General features: G+C 40.1%; 1 protein-coding gene across 1 annotated transcript in view; it reads right to left on the bottom strand.

Annotated features, from left to right (window-relative positions):
• Positions 1-221: 221 nt before the first annotated feature.
• Positions 222-17,541, bottom strand: part of CDC6 (cell division cycle 6) — a 30,174-nt gene continuing 12,854 nt past the window's right edge. Inside the window, exons 5-12 of the mRNA XM_044055018.1 lie at positions 15,665-15,837; positions 14,458-14,564; positions 10,962-11,101; positions 10,246-10,346; positions 9,658-9,722; positions 7,524-7,738; positions 6,289-6,429; positions 222-1,321 (exon numbers count right to left, since the gene is read on the bottom strand). Coding sequence (XP_043910953.1) covers positions 1,235-1,321; positions 6,289-6,429; positions 7,524-7,738; positions 9,658-9,722; positions 10,246-10,346; positions 10,962-11,101; positions 14,458-14,564; positions 15,665-15,837 — 1,029 coding nt within the window. The 3' untranslated portion in view covers positions 222-1,234. The remainder of the gene's footprint in view (positions 1,322-6,288; positions 6,430-7,523; positions 7,739-9,657; positions 9,723-10,245; positions 10,347-10,961; positions 11,102-14,457; positions 14,565-15,664; positions 15,838-17,541) is intronic.

The following is a 17,541-nucleotide window of genomic DNA, read 5'->3' as shown; positions in this document are numbered from 1 at the left end:
TTAATATTGGCATAATACAACATATTTAGATATTTTTCTAATCTACATGCCCTATTTAACTGCCTGACCCAGTGTTGCAATTTAAAGAACCCAATGAACCAGCCCACACTCCTGGTCAAATAGTAGGAATTTGGAATTTGTAAACAAATAAATGTCAGCACATAAGTGTGCCTGTGCCTACACATTTTTACATTCCACATTAAAAACATATATACAGGACACACATTTACAAATTCACTTTATTGAAATTTAGTGCACTAAAAAAAAAGTGCAAAATTTATATGTACTCCAATTTCTACATACAGGAAACGTATACCCTATTGCATAACCTTCAAACAATGAGTTAGGGTCACAAGGCACCTTTCAGGGAAAGATGCAACAAAGCTGACCACCTGAGTGATGCCAAGAAATAAAAGTTATTAGAGTCTGCAAGAGGTCAGTTTCTTGGCAAACCTCCACATATATGTATGCTACTGCTACTAATTTGATTACTTTAAGAAACAGTATTGCACAAACAGTGAGGACTGCTTCAACACATGGGAATAAAGTAAAATAAAAACCTCCTAAAATATCCTAGAATTAAAAGATGAACAGTTTTTAAAAATGTCAGTTAACTGCAAACACTTTCTGTAATGCAGAAATTAGAACGAACAGCTAGTATAACAGAACCATTTTAAAAGCAAAATTAATTGTGCAATTATTTGCACAGGAACCACCTTAGCGAACTGCGATGTTCATAGCATTGTGCAATGCAAAATTCTGCAAGTGTCCATTTTAGCTGCACTCTTGCCTGGTGATGACAAGCTTCTACTCCGCAAGTCCATGAGTTCAAGACATTCCCTTCAAGGTTTCTCAAAACTGAACCCCACTGTGAAGCACACTGGTACTCGTTCACTAGACCACTCGTTTCTGGGCTAGTGATAAAAAAATGTTGCTGCAGCTCAACTTCCAAGACGCTAGTGAATTAGGAATCGTGTAAGGCTGTAATATGAAAGGGAAGATAAAATTGTCCAGGATTTGGGCTATACAAGAATTCCTGTTATAGAATACTTTTTTTCTGTTAACTCCTTTATTCTAGGAAGAGCCCATTCCAGCAGGCTTAAGATGTAGAACAGTCCTGGATGCTTACCATCAGGAGTACACTTGTGTACAAAGCAGAGAATTTAAAATTAAAAAATATATTTACACAATAAAATCACAAGTCCTAAAATGTATGCAAGTGCACATAAGACAGTTAAAGTCCAGCATCCAAGATGTTGCCAATTAAAACCTTGTCTTTTAAAGCGTATTCCACATCCTTCTCTTCAATTTTCAAAGAAATCTGAAACACAAGGGAGTTTAAAAAGATCAGACCACCACATCAAGTTTTTTTTACCCATATCCCAGACCTAGCCACTATTACTTGTTACACAGTCTAGCAACTAACCAGTTATGTCCACTCTTTCCACAAACCAGTTTCTTTCAGAAAACCCTGGAAAATATTAACATGCACAGACAAAAAGTTGTTCCACACCCTATTTAACTGCATAAATGTGCTTGATTAAGCTGTCAAAGTACACTTGCAAAGTAAAGTGGAACTTCCTTGCAGAGTGGTGAATGCAGAAGTACTACAGCATTCACCACGTCAGGAGTTGCACTTAATGAATATATTCCCAACAAGGTAGCCATGCTACCAATCACAAGGTTTAAAACTGAATTTCTAGAAGTTCTCTTGAAAAGAAAATGCTCAAGTAAACAGAAACAGCCAGCCTCTTACATATAACTTGGAAATCTAGCTACACAAGCTTCCTCCGAACGGAAAAGTACAAAAACATGAAACACAAAAACATTCCCAAGTCTTATTTCCCTGCTTGAGTAACCCTTTAGCTGTATGCAGAGCAAGAAACCTAGTTTTTGTGAAAGGAATGGTGCAAGTGGCAGGGAGCTGCTTGGATTAATTTAAGTAGAGCTCAAATGAAAGCAGTTATCATGGAAGGGAATGTGGCTAGACATTTTCTGTGGACAGAGTAATATGATACTAGTAGTGTGTGTTGGGATAGTGCTGTCCTTCTGTGACAATGGTGATCTTGGAGATTATGTTTCCACATGCTGTAGAAGAAAAATGTGTAGTGAAGAGCATGAGATATTGGTGTTGTGTATGGATGCATATGGTTTTATGCAGCGAGGCATGTGCAGCCCCAGTGTTAAAAGGGCCAAGTTCATAGGTGTGTACTAGTCTAATGGCCCTGGAGCCTTTACAAGCCTAGCCCAAAAAAAATGCCTAGGCACTGTGCCACCTGATGTTAGTTCAGTGTCCATCTCCAGTAGGGCAATTGGAATGATCCCTGCAGTTCCCATATCCAGTAGAGCAACTGGAATGATCCCTGGAGTGAACTTTGTTGCCCATCCACTCGTCAAAACTTCTCTTGAAGAGGGCCAGCAAAGTGCTCTGCTTGACATGAATGGCAAGCTTATTCTGAGTATGGGCAGTCTTTGGGAGATGAACCTGTCCCTCCAGCATGTTAATTGTGGTAATGAGGTTGTGATCTCTGGATCATGTGTCATGGGGGGGGGGGGGGGGGGGTTGGGATTTCTTTAGGTGTAGTATTTCAAGTAGGGCTGGGTCGGACATGGCTTTGTATGCCAAGCAGAGATCACCTCTAAGTAGACGAAGAGAGACTGAGAATAGCTGAAATACGAGTCTGTCCATGTAGGACATGTGTTTAAGACCTAGAATCCTTTTTGTAAGGTACTTCTGTGCCCCCCCCCCCCAACTGTTGTGTCTGGTCAGGTACATGCCAAACAGGGAGTTATATTTGATGATTGGTTTAGTGAGGGATAAAGAGAGGGAGGATGACCTCTCTTCCAGGATGCGAAATCTTTGGTTATAAGATGTGTCACGTTGAAGGACTGACCACAGTGGCAATGTGGTGGTCAAAGGCGAGGTGGCTGTTGACCTGGGTGCCAAGATCTCTTATGGCCCCTTGTGTTCAGTGAGCTCCCATCAACAGAACTGAGGTTTTTCCAAAGGGGATGACAATGCAATTTTTGGCGTTAAGCTTCATGCCATGGTTCCGACACCAGTCATTGGTCTCAGAGGCCTTTTTGTAGGATGTCTGCATTACTTTGGGAGTGGATAATTATTCCTAGCTTGCAGTCATCAGCAAACTTGGTCAGCCGAAGTCCTTCTGTGTTTGCCTGGACTTCTGAGAAGTAGATGCCAAACAGGAGAGGGTCCAGAACAGAGCCCTGTGGGATTCCACTCATTGATAGACAGTCAGACTTGGAATCCACAACTTTCACTCCGTGGGTCCCATCTGTGACCAACTTGCAGCCCACCTAGTGATGCAAGTATTGGTGCCTAGTTTGGAGAGTTTAGCAATGATACCAGAGTTGGGAAGGGTATCAAAGGCCTTGGACAGGTCAAGGTAGGCTGTAAACACTGCCTTACCCTCATCCAGACTTGGTGACTGCCTCGAAGAAGTCAACCAGGTTCAGTAGGCAATATCTCCCCTGTTCAAAGCGAAACTGTGGAGTCACAAGCTGGGAGATGCCTATATCTTTGTTAATTAGGTCCACGATGATGCGCTCCATAGCTTTGCATACCAGACTTGTCAGGCTAATGGGGTGATAAGTTCCCAGGGTCTGTAGTTGCTTCCCTTTATGGAGCAGGATGACTGTAGCAGTGAGTCATTCGTTAGGGACATAGTCTGAGGTAAGGCTGTGATTGAACAGAACACAGATGTGGTGTCAGTTCATTTTGTAGCTCATGTAGGACGTAGCCAGAGATATGTCCCATAGACACTGTATTCTTGGCTTTTGACAATGCAGCTTTTACCGGTGCTGCAGAAATGGTGGGTACAAGGCTTTCTTCTGGTATTGTGATAGGGCCCATGGTGGGGGGGGGGGGGTAAAGTTGGCACTGAATCTGTCGGCCAGTATGTTGGCTACATCTGTTGGCTCAGTATAGGAGGTGCCACTGTGCAATAACTCCGAGCAAATCTGGGTATTGCCTTTGAGGTTGACGCGGCTATAGAAGGCTTTGTAGTAGCTTTTGGTGTCTGTCGCAATTCTGCCTTCATAGCTGGCTTTAGAGGATTTGATAAGGGATCTCAGCTTTTTGTAGAGACTGTTTGTCTCGGGACTTTTCGGCAACAGTTCAATTTCTTCCTTCTGTTGTAGAGTTTGATGGCTGGGGAACCACCAGATTGGCTTCCTTTTTTGGAATAGAGCACCTTAGTTCTATTTGGTATGGCAAATTTCATGCATTTGTGTACATACTCGTACAGTACATTAGTGTATGCTTTGGCAGTCATGCAGCTATTTTCCATTGGCATGGGCGCCGAGAAATTTGCCACCTCTTTTTAGGAGCCCAAAGTTGGCTTTAAAGAAGTTTTTCAGGGTGGTCACCTTAGCAGGGGGTGTAGATGAGATGGAGATTTCCATGGTGATCATTTTGTGGTCAGATTTTAACAGGGAGTAATTGACTGTAGGTGTGGAGTAACGACTCCCATGTTGGCAATAACCAGGTTAAGGTTGTTGCTCCCTCTAGTGGGGGTCAGAATGAGTTGGTCCAGGGCATTGGAACAGATATTACAGAAAGCATTGGCCCTGTACATTGGTACTTGAATAGTTTTCCCAGGTGATGGAATGGTAGTGAAGTCACCCAGTAGGAGTATTAAACTGGGTTGGACAATGCTAGATTTCAGCGTGCTTAGGAAGTTGGATAGAAAGTCTGGGGACATGTTTCGGGTTCTGTAGCAAGCTATGATGCCATCTTACCCAGTGTTAGTTGTACCTGAAGTATCTCGAATGCATTAAGCATGTCTCGGATCATTCACACCCACATTGACAATGGCAGTTATATTTGTACTTGTGGAGTGACCCGAGTGCATGTGTTATATGGCGGATCCTGGCACTTGATTGACAACTGTCAACTTCTCCTTGTTCGACCTGTGAGTGGATCATCAGTGTGCCTCACAACTGAGTCACCTATGATTAGTACATTGGGCAAAGTGTTTTGCCTTAAGGGCTTGGGTTGAGGGCACACTGTGGTAGTGAGCTATGTGTTCTGGGGTTGGATTTGTGGTGGTAGAGTGCATTTGTCTCAAGAGTCTCTATTTGGGTAATTTCTTTTGAGAGCCTCTGCAAAGGTGGGTGTATGGCTTGTTTTTATGTGTGGGTTGTGATGGGTGCGTGTTGTGGCGAGTTGCAGGTGTTGACCTTCTCCTCTTGACCGGCTAGTCCAGTCAAGATTGGAGCATGCATTGCTTCCAGTTTGGCAATACAAGTGCATCTCTCACAGGTATAAGTGTTGGTAGTTAAGAGGAGAGTGTTGTCTGTGTACAAGTGCCACTGTCTCAATGCCCAAGTGCACCAGGTTAGCAGGAGAAAGCACAGGAAATTGCCCTACAATCATACCAGAAGGGGTGGTCATAACTAACAAGTACTGGTGCTGTTACTGCATAGAACAGCTAGTGCTGATAGCACCCAAGTGTGTTGCAATAAATGCTACAAAAGCCAGTTAAAGTGCTGGCCGATTACGCTAATTGAAGTGCAAGTAGCAAAAGAACAAGCACGTTCTAAGAGGAAAATTGAAGAGCAGACATTGTGGCACTGGTTAATATTGAAGAGCAGACTGGCACCATAGTTTACCTCAGCTGAGCACCACTGCACGGTGCGCAAACACAGGCTTTTACACCAGAAAGTTGAAAGGGATGGAAAACATGCCCAAATGGCTAATAAACTTCAATCTCTGGACCAGAAACCACTCCTCTTGTGGTAGATAGGTCTGGGGGGCTCAAACTTACAAAACAGTCCTGGATACAGCAAGTCTGTATCGGGACTAGACTAGTTACAGGAAAGGTGAGGAAACAAGACTGTTTGCAGAAAAGCAGTTAGAACAGTAGCAAAAACACTGTTAGCTTGTACTGCATTTACACTTGAGTGTAGCAATATTAAGGCAAGTACAGTTTAAATAAATGCAGATAATCTTCTAGGAGAGTAGCACAAACTATCTGTAGCACTCAATATGTAACTTAATGGGTTACAATCTTCACCCACGTATAGCAAGAAAAGGTACTTGCACTGAAATGAGTTTACCTACAAAGCTTCAGTTCCCCAGAAGCCACTGCAATTTCTAAACCATGTTAAAAATCATTGTGCATTAAGTGATCTAAAAAGGAGGTTTGATTAAGTGACTCACAACGAAGGCAAAACACCCAACCTTACTATGAATCTCATTAGCATGTCAACCCTTCTATGCTACACTACAAAACAAAAAAAAAACACTTTTGAAACATTAAATACCTTTGTTAATCGTGCTTCTTTGGCCTTTTTCAACCCCAAAATCCCTCTGGCCTCCAAAAGATTGGACAGGGAAAGGCATTCAGACTGGTCTACTGCTGCCATCTGTTGTTTCCGACATACTCTGCAGTACGTCTCGTGAAGCTAGAGAAAAGGAAAAGAATGGCAACATTGCAATGTTAGCAGTTATTCAGCATCACAATCTCCAAGGGAGCATTAAACTCCACAGCATACCCACAGACAGCTGCTAAATATACCCACAGACAGCTGCTAAATATACCCAGAGACTATCAAATATTACACCCTTTGTTTTATGCTAGTGTCAAATTCATACTAGTTTGTCCTGTCAACCAGTTTGCAGAATGCTTGAGGGGAAAAATTAGTTATGGCTTGACTACAACAGTTCTCACTGGCTTTGATCTCCCTTTTCCTGCTGCTTTAGCATGGGCACTTGAATTTGGAAAGCATTTAAACATATTCAGCTAAAATGTGATATATATATATACTTACTAACCTGCAATCCTCTCTCAAATCAAAACGCTCCTCCTCCTTTTACTATAAAATTTCAAAATTTGCAACAGGCCATAGATCCAATACCCACCACTGCATTTCTCCACACCAACTGAACTGGTTAGAGCTGCCTAATTATCTTACTTGTATTCATCTTATTCAAGCACACAAACTTATCTTCAACCCCTCTTTGCCACTCCCTAATAAGAGGTCTACAATCCAGTTTCCAAAACCTAACTGAATTACATAAACCCGTCAGTCCACCAGGAAAACATCTATCCTTCTGCCTAGCACGCCACTGGAACTCTCCCCCACCTCTTACCTGTACCACTGACTGACTCCTATTTTCAAAACTTTACTCCACTCGCACCTAACCTCACAATGGGAATGCTCATTCCCATCCTAACCTCACAATGGGAATGCTCGTTCCCATCCTAACCTCACAATGGGAATGCTTGTTCCCATCCTACATAAATGGGAATGCTCGTTCCCATCCTACATAAATGGGAATGCTCGTTCCCATCCTACATAAATGGGAAATGATAAATTAGCACATTTTGCAAATAATCCTGATTTGTTCTATTTTTGTTCTTTCAAATGTCAATTTCCTACAATACACACACACAGTATGTATAAAGCCCTACAACTCAGTAGAGAGTCAAGGTTGAACAATAAGCTACTCTGAATAACTCAAATCATTCTGTCAGATCTCAATAGGCAAGACTTACTTTTCCAAGTGTAACTTCTTTCACTTTACTCTCCTTCATTAAGAGTAGCAATGAACAGACCAAGAGTTTCTGTTGTAGAGGAAAAGTCTCATCAGAATCTCCACTGCCAGAGGTCATTCTGTTGCCATATACTTCAGAAATAACACGGGAGATGTGTGGCAGGCTTACTTTCTTTGGAACCAAGAGAGACTGACTGAATTTTGAAGGCGATTTACCTACAACAAAATTGTATTTAGAAATTAAAAATGGAGACAGCAAACCAAATTTCTCACTGTAATGCAATAGTTAAATCCAGTCACCATCCAGTATTGTGGACCCATCCATATGAAGCATTTCCAGCTTCATTCCTCACTATCAAAAGACAGACGGTACTTTTATTTAAAAAGGTGACAGCTTCCCCACAAGAATAAACTCCCCAAAATACAGAATTCCTTCTGCTTTAGTGCCCTTGCAAATTTAACATGTCATATGGGCAATCCCTCTGCACACAGCTGGCAATCCTAATTATGAAAACAATGTCCCTATACATCTTAGAACCACACCGGAAATTAAAACAGACAGTGTGCTACGGTGTTAAAACAGACATTTACAGCTTGCCTGCATTTCCAGCAGAACCCCCTGTAACCTCCTAAGAGTTATTAATTAGCCCACAAAGCTGTCAAAAGACCATCTTTGATGGCACCAGCAATTCCTGTAGTCAAGTACAACAAGAGAAGTTTAAATGTGGGTGCTCCACTACTAAAAGGACGCAGGCCAAGAAAAAGACAACAGTCCACACATCCCTGAAGCTGCAGATATACTGCATAACTCAGAGACCACCAAGATGGATGAAATGCAGCAAGCACAATGAGCTCTGTGCCCAAAATGCACCTTTTGGTTTTATCCTATGCCAGATAAAGAAATAATTCAAGAAAATTCACCCTGGCCATTGCTCTTCAAAACTACTATGTACACAACAGGACACGACAAAATACTAAGCAAACAGGATCTCAACCATTCTGGCAGTGCATGTAAAAGTTACTCAAACTAAGGACACACACAAGACAGACACACGAGACACAGACACACAAGACACAGACTTCTCTCCCACCACAACTCTGTCCTATCATTTAACTGTGCAGCTATCTAGTTCCCCCAACTTGATCCTATTCACAAACCCTCCATTTTTTCTATTGGCATCCTCTGTTATCCTGGTTATAGCTATGTTGCTGTCTAGATAGGATCTAGTACACTAGGGACTACATCACCAGTAGGCTTTTCTACATACTCTCTCTTTACAGGATTCCCATATAAAATAATATTAGCATGATCCAGGACCTCTGCGAAGTAATTTTGGTACATGTCTGACAAAATTCAATCAGGTATTAACCTTAATCACTCCGCAGCCTCATGAGACAATTCAGTTAAAATACATTCCCCCAAACAGAACATACAAAGCTTTTCTAGTCTGCCCTTTCAAATACATTAGCAAACATTCCCCTCTGCCCCTACTTACCTTTTGAATGTTGTATATTCTCTCAAACCACCCATACCATAGGTCTACAACTCTGGAAAAAAAAATTGGAGATCCAGGGATTAACTGGCCCCTAAAAATCTGCTCTCCTTGCATCCTTGTCCACAAGTGTCATGTACCCCCAGTAATCATTTCTACTCCCAAGTGAAAGATCCCTTGCTCTTTTCTCTGCTCATTCCTTAGCCCCAATATACATTTCCTTTTAGACTAACTACACACAGTACTCAAGGTGCAGGCTGACCAAGACCATGGGGAGTGGAAGCATTACTTCTAGAACCTATCACCCTCAATGATGCACTCCTTCATTCTGCTTGTTCCCCTCTAACTGTGCTCAGTACAAAGAGGTACAACTACCCCCCCCCCCAATTTTCTGGGGTTTTATTAAGACAAGAGTTGATACCATGAAAGAGGACATACAAAGTTTTTTTTTTGACAAGTACTGCAGCGGCAAACATCTTCTAGGTTTCATTAACTCCAGAAGTTCCATTAATGCAGAAGCAGCCTTGCACCAAAATAGGAAATTAAGGTTACATTATGTAGGTAGACAATGTGGCCCACTAACACTGAGACACTAGAAACAAAGGCAAGTATAAAAGGAATATTACTTTGCAAACAACTTACAATCAGATAATGGCCTGAGGACAGTCTGACTTTTTACATCAGATTCCACAACTTCAACAGCTCTCCTAGGAGAAAAAAAAAAAAAAAAAAAAAACACATTTCTCATAAGTTCAGATAGCTTTGTCCATTTATTCTGTGTGATAATTAGAACAAGACAACAAAATTAAGACAAAAAAATGACAAATTTCAATGGCACATTACCTTTCCCCACTTGCAAAGGTTGAAGCATTACCCAAAACAGCTCCTGTGTGGTAGCAATCAAAGGTGCTACACGCCCCCCCCCCCCACAGTTGTGCCAAAACATGCATCTGGTTTGATCTGCCTACTGAATGCAAGGACACCACACACGTCACCTTACTAACACTAGATAAAAGGGGCAAGTATAATATAACTACCAAAAGAACATGTTCGGGATACATATTACACAATATCGCAGTTCCATGGCAGCACTGGGTGTACCTGTTCTGTATATAAAACCCTGCCATGATTTCACCCACTGCTGGCTAGAAAACGGAGCTACCCAAGTGTCAGCTTTAAAGACATGTGTATTCATTCCATCTGAAGCAACAGTACGAGTCAGTGCAGTACCTGCAGACATCCAGTGCTTTTCGTGCATCTCCTGAAACAGCCGAAACCTTCCTGGCACAAAACTGAATAGCAGAATTTTCAAGTATCGGATCACCTGACACCTTAAAAATAAAAGTGATATGGTCCATTGAAACAAGTGCATTTACAGCCAGCTTGCCAACTAGAACATGAAGGAAAGAAGGCTATGATCTTCTGTTTGGTGCTCAAAGAAGGTTAAAACAGATTCAATAACTTGGTATTTCAATCAGTTTCCAACCAAATAATTGCAACAAGTGAGCTTCAACAATTAAAAAACTAGAATACCTGCCTGAAAGAAGGCTGAGAGTTAGCACTGCTGAAATCAAAGCATTAGTGACCTCTACTAAAACACCACCAGAAAAGGGAGAGTCAGGACAGAGGTAAGGAAAACTAAAGTTCGTGCTCAAGAAAAACAAAATGCTTCTGCAACAGATGCTACATATACAGAAAATGAAAGAAACAGCTCACTACATACCCAAGACTCTGCTAGAACACAATCTGACAACCCCAAATTTTAGGTCAGCTGCACTAATTCAGGGATAAGGTGGTAGTACTTCAGACCAATTTAAAATCACTAACAGACATTCTTCTTCAACCTATCAAAATTATAGTGTTACAAAAATAGTCATTGCTGTCCATCCACCATAATGGAGGAGTCTATACCACCAAGTATTAAAAGCATGGAAAGGATCGCTCACCTGCTTCAATCTGTCTTGTAGAATTGCAATTATCTGTTCGCGAGTATAAGGTGAGAAATTGAGAAGTTGAGGTTTACATTTTGGCCTGGCCTGCAGTCTAGGAAGGATTCGATCTGTAAGATCCAAAGCATTTGCAATTCCTACAAAAGGAAGTAGTACATTAAGAAATCTTTCAAATTCTTACTCAACTCTGAAAAAAAGGTCTAAAAATAAGGTATAATAAAAGCATTTATTCATCCGTAAATATACGAAGACACTGCTACTTGCATCAGCATTAGTTCCCCCCCCAACCAAAAATAAAAAAGTACAACACAAAAGAACCCACAAACCAGTTCACCCAAAATAAAACCTCAAAGCCTACAAGTCAAAATAAGACAAATTACCCAATTAAGTGGGTGTTTGTGGGAGGACTGACCTCAACGAGCCAATAAGAAAACTGCATCATTAACTAAACGTACTCCATCCATAATGTATCATTTATAAAAACTTACTTTCTTTAAATCATGTTTAACAAACCAAACCTTTTACAGAACTACTAGACATGCCTCTCAACTTCTTAAAACAAAAAATCTGGGCAAAACCATAATGGGGGGGGGTGCAAAGGCCCAAATATAGGGACAATTTAAAAATTTCTCTTACAAACGTAGGAAGTTGATAGAACAGATTGTTTGGCAATTTCTGAAGGGTATGAACTCTTGAAATTTAAATGTCTCATTCTGTCAATATTTAATGACTTGCCAATAATTGGCCAGAAAAACATGATTTTACGATAAAAAGTCCAACAAACAAAAATCTAGACAGTGTAAAAATCTGTACTAAGAGGTATGCTACTAGTGTCTACAAAATTAGTATAGAACCACCAACCTAAATAAAAATGGTGAAAATGGTTAAATGAAATACAAAGGGTCCAATTGTTACCTTTTACTCTAAGTAACCTGGTTCTGGACAATTTCCTAAACCTATAGTACACTACAAGGCATAACCACACAACAGATGTGCATATAAGTATATAGGGGGTCCACATATATATGAGGGTCAGTCTTGGTACTGACCGATTTGTGATCACATAAAATTAAAAGCTTTTTTTTTGGGGGGGGGGTAACCCTCCCTGCACACAATACACCAACTATAATGCAGCTCTTGGAAAGGAGAAATTCCCGGGATACCTGCAGTCTTCTGGTAGAAGCCAATAACTGCACAATGGTGACTGCAGAGTAAATTAGTCTCAAGCCTGGCACTAATGCACACCTACATTATACTGAACAGTGGTTGGCACTTTTGCGAGAAGTTCCCCCTCCTCGAAAATACCAGAGTTTATGCCTTAACTCCCACAGTTCCCCTCTTCCAAAAGGTAATTTGCCCAATACCTATACAGCCTTGCACGTGAGGATAGCTACACCTTTCACCATCCTGTCACATTTGTTGCAAGGCCTTCAGAACTGTATGCAGAAATCTTAAAAATGGTATTCACTATTAAGTTAAATATCGACTTTAGGAGCCCACACCCCAGCCAAACAGCCTGACATCGCATTGTGTCTTATCACAACCTGCTCAGTACAAGTTTCACTGCCAGTCAAGTCTTGTCTAGATGCATTCCCCCTCAGCTTGTGTTTTACCCAATGATCCTGTCCTCCAGAAACATTATGTCCACCATACTAATTTTACCTGCTCTCCTTAAGGTCTATCCCACCCCACATTTGGAAATTAGACACTCTGCTTACTGTTCAAACCAGGCATCTATAAATATAGATGTTTGAATACCAAGCTACATCACACCATTCTGGTCACTAGTGTCCTGCAAGACAAAGCCACTCAAGGGACAGTTTACCTATCCAGTTTAGCAGAGTAGCCACCCTATGCTATTCAGCATCCACATTAGCCTAGTGTGTGGCCACCCTATCTATTCAGCATCCAAAACACTCTCAAAAGACCTTTACCAACATAATATAACTCACGATCCCCCTTTGCCTACATTAGGAAGGGGGACTGAAAGTTACAGAAGTGTATTATACTAGTGGTGTCCAGTCACATGAAGCAATGCTGTAGTTAGAAATTTCAATTAGAATTTTTTTTAACCTTAAGAAGTGCTGATTGTATTTGCCCTCATTTTATTGCCAGAAAAGGAGGCTACATTAAAATGGATTTACAAGGAGAAAGTGTCAGCCTTACTTTTAGCCAGAGCAGAAAGAGAACTGCTTTCAGTGTTTTTTTTTTTTTTTTTTTTTACTTTAGCATAAAAGCTTGTTCAAGGTTTTCTAGATAGTCTTGTAAGCCAGTTATAGCCTAATACTGGAAGTACATACTTGCTTTTACCTTCCAGGTTAAAGAATGAATAGATTAAAAAAACAACTCAAGTTATTCAGTTTGTGTAACCAGCTAAATATTCTAACTGTACCACTTAAGACAAATGGATTCAGACTAGACTCAGGGCTACCAAGAATTTAAGTAGCCACTGCACTCCCCATCACTAGTACTATCATTTGATTCTTCTAGAACTCATACCCTCACCTCCAGCAGTTAACTGTATTCTACAAATAGAATTTAAATTGGCATAATGGATTTACAATCCTCTTTCACTGCTCACAAAACTATTGAAGACCCAACAAGATAGTAAAAGCTCAGGCATCTTTAGCCACCACGCTAATATTCAACACTGACAACCCTCACACCAGAATATGTACATGGAAAAAGCCATGCTGCCCCTGAACGAAAAGTCCGGAAACTTGTTACTGCCAGAGTTAACTGTATTCCAAAGAAAATGCAACAAAATGACCAATTGTCAACTACAAATTGCTGTTATTTAACATATTCTTGGGTCAGCTCATGGTAGGATCTTGGGATTTAAAAATAGTAAGATGCTGGACTTGTGTTGAATACAGCACTCACTGAAAAAGCCTGCAACACAGCTCCAACTAAAAATGCTTCATAAAAAGGTCAATAGACACAAGTGTCCAACTACTAAACCCAAGACTGCACCACCAAAATGGCACACAAGACAGTACTGCTTTCAACATGTACACCTGGACTTTGTTCAGACATTAAACTTTAATTGACCTAACCTTACAGAATACTACACAGTCTCACCCACCAGTTCAGTCTAGATCCCAGTAAAACTGAGGCTGCATACATCTACTGGACATCTATAACTTATTGTACCAAGAGCACTTCCTCCTCTAACACAAATACAGGCCATATCTTTAGTCCATAGAGAATTACCACTTTACCTCACCTCCTTTTAGTTTACAGGTGACCAAAAAAAAAAAAAAAAAAAAAAAAAAAACCACTTAAAATTTACAGTGCAAAAGTAAGAGATCCATACCATGAAATAGATATGAATAGCTAGCCAACATCAAAAGCAAATACAACTAGCTAAAAATCTTTCCAATATCTTGTTTGCATCTCACAAATTCAACCCAGCATGCATTGGGGAGAATCAGTAGATCAATCTAGGTACCTAGTTAAGTCATCCACACCCAAGCACAGACGAGCTACTTACCTATAAGTACCAGTCTAGACCGTGGAATCCAGGGCCATTCAAATACAGTGTACAGGACATCCTGCCCTTTACTATCAAGTTGGTCCATTTCATCTAGTATCAGCAAGCTGTTCACAAAAACAGAAAGGGGTTGAGATGGGAGTTAATTCTATTGGCATCAACAGAAAATGATACAGCCATTTTTACATGTGTATACAGATACACGCAGACAAACAAAAAAATCAGAGTTTTCTTTGATAGCACACGTTGACTCAAAATTCAGATCATACTAGTTTTACAAAAAAAAAAAAAAAAACAAAAAAAACAATACGGACCGTTACTACTTAAAACGGCCTGCAATTTTGGACTCCAAATGAAATGTTTCCTTGGGAGATCATACATTTAAAATTCTCTTGAGTTGTCAGAGTCACAAGCTTAAAGTTAACAGGAGATTTAAAGTGGGAAACTTAAGTATTTCAGCTTTCAAAATCTAATGTTAGGAATATACATGTGTAGCTAGCTAGTGCCATGTAGCTAGCTAGTACCAGCTCTAGAGCACAGAGGAAGAGAGCCACAACAGCTGCCCTGGATACAACTATCAAGCTGGGCACTGAACTACTCAACTGCAGGATGGGATGTCTGCTCAGGTTCAGACAGGAAGATTTAGCTCTATGTATATCTGACCTCAGAAACCAGGTGACATAAGCAGTCAAGTCAATACAGGAGGTGCAATTTGATGTGCCAGGTACTGCTTCAGTGGTGTGATCAACACCATCTCGCAAGAAAGTTGAGCAAAAACCTCCAAAATTCCCCAGTGACATGAAAGCTGCAATCCTTGGTTCTTATTCAACTTTCAAGATCCATGGACAAAGGGGAAATGCATTCTTGCTCCACTAGCCCAGCCACTGGAAATGGGTAATAAAATGTCATCAAGTAATATGTGAAGACCCATGCCACACCCAAGAGGGGGCTATATCAGAATTAGATAAAAAGCAACAGCAATATATAGTGCTTATTAGCAGTTCCCTAGCCATCTGAAATACAGCAACAGTACACAGTTTAGACACTAAGCTCAGTTTGACAAAAGTGTTAAAGTGCAATTAAAATAGTTCAGTGCAGTGACAGTTCAAGGAGAACAGCTGGTCAATTTTATATTCAAGGCACCAGCACAGAAGACTAGGAATAAGACTATACTGTCTGGACAGACTAGTTTACTACCAGTACTTACAGCATTGGCCCCTCAGACGTCAAGTGTTTCTCCAATTTCCTAATAAGCTCCTTTCCTAGCGATTTCACTTCTTGTTTGCCCATCAGCTCCTCTGCAATCCTCAAGAATATAGACTGGGAATTCCTCATTGACATGCAATTAATACAGATAGTTCTAGTGTTGCTCACAGTACTCTAAAAAAATAAATAAAAAATTGATTTTTTCCCATCTGCATTCATCTACTAAAATATTTTTCTGTCAATGAATCACAGCCCTTGAGTGACGTTATTCAATCAATAGGTTCATGCCAAGCATACAATCCAGTGGATCGTTTATAGTCTAAAATCACACAAGGAATGCTGAGAACAAATCACTTTATGACGCAAAGCTTTCAGGTATAAACCCTTTCTCAATACTAAATACATACATTTACACAAAGCAACTGCTTTTATACAGGCCTAGTGGTCATGTGACTGCAGCCAAAGTCACATGACCTATTCAAATGTGCAATTTAAAAAATTATTTAAAGAAACATACTGCAAAAAAGCATTTGTCAAAAAAGCATTTGTCAATAAAAAAATGGTTACACATATGCATATATATGATCAAATTTCATAACAATATAAATCTAATTCTAGCACATAAATATACTTAATCATAAGAATATAAAAATATAAAATGTATATATATACCTATATGTTTAATACAAACTCTAGAAACATTAAAACATAGGTGTACACATACATGTACACAACAAATGCACACATTAACATCAATGTATAAACATACTAATGTGCACAAGTTAATAAAACATCATTTCAACCTACGTTGTAATCCAACAAGAATGGGTTTAATGCTTACTGTACTGTTAAGGCCAGGAGGACTATCAGCTCCCAAACGTACTATCCATTGATATTCTTTAGTTTCAAGAAAATTATTAATATCACCACATCTAAGTGAGGGAATCACCAAATCAATAACTCTAAATCTAAATGTATGTCTGTCCCCACAAGTCTCAATATGCTTATACAAGGCATTCTGAGTATACTGCCTCCTGATTTCCGACTTGTGTTCAATAATCCTGTCCTTGAGTCTACGTGTAGTCTTACCAATGTAGTATGCAGGACATACAGAACCTTCTAAAGGTGACATTGATACTTTTAACTACAAAATTGCATTGCTTGAACGTAAAGTTGGTTCATACAAGCGTTTTCAGTGGCAGAGGTTTAGCTTCTCTGCATACCTTAAAATGGGGATAGTCCCTCGTGGACTAAGAATATTGAAAATGCCATCCTATGGGAATGTGTACCCTGAACTCCTCAAAAGGTGGCAGCAAATGAATTTGAAGCTAAGCTTAGACTATATGTCACTAATGAATGAGCATTTTATGTCTGTTGAGCAAGATTTAAAGACTGAAATTATTAAGTTAGATGAAGAGCTGAAATCACTTGTATGTTTTTCAGAGATGTCATCTAAATATAACCATCTATTCATTAAATTTCGTGAATTAGATGACAAGCTTGAATTAGTTAAGAAAAGAAAACTTTCGAGACATTAATGATTTTAAAGTGGGTCATATCTTCTCTTGGCCCAGGAATGACCCACGAGAATCAACTATGGTAACATCTAATAAAAATCACAATGCAAAAACTTTTGCTGGTACTTCTATTAGGGCACTAGATGTATTTCAGCCCTTTGATTCAAATTTGACTGTTGGCGCCAATTCTGTACAAACAGACACTGTCACTTTAACTCCTTCTGAGTCTGTAACTATTGCCTCTTCTAGTAGCGTGAACACTGACGCTGTAATGACGTCCGCTATGGACACCTCATCAACTGCTACCCTGAACTTGGTACCGGATGTGCAGCATGCTAGTAAAAAAATGCATCAGTCGACT

Source organism: Protopterus annectens, chromosome 13.part0 (genome assembly GCF_019279795.1).
Source record: "Protopterus annectens isolate FY-2018-M chromosome 13.part0, PAN1.0, whole genome shotgun sequence".
Classification (NCBI taxonomy): domain Eukaryota; kingdom Metazoa; phylum Chordata; order Ceratodontiformes; family Protopteridae; genus Protopterus; species Protopterus annectens.
Note: the sequence above shows the minus strand (reverse complement) of the source record. Positions and strands in the feature narration are given on the sequence as shown.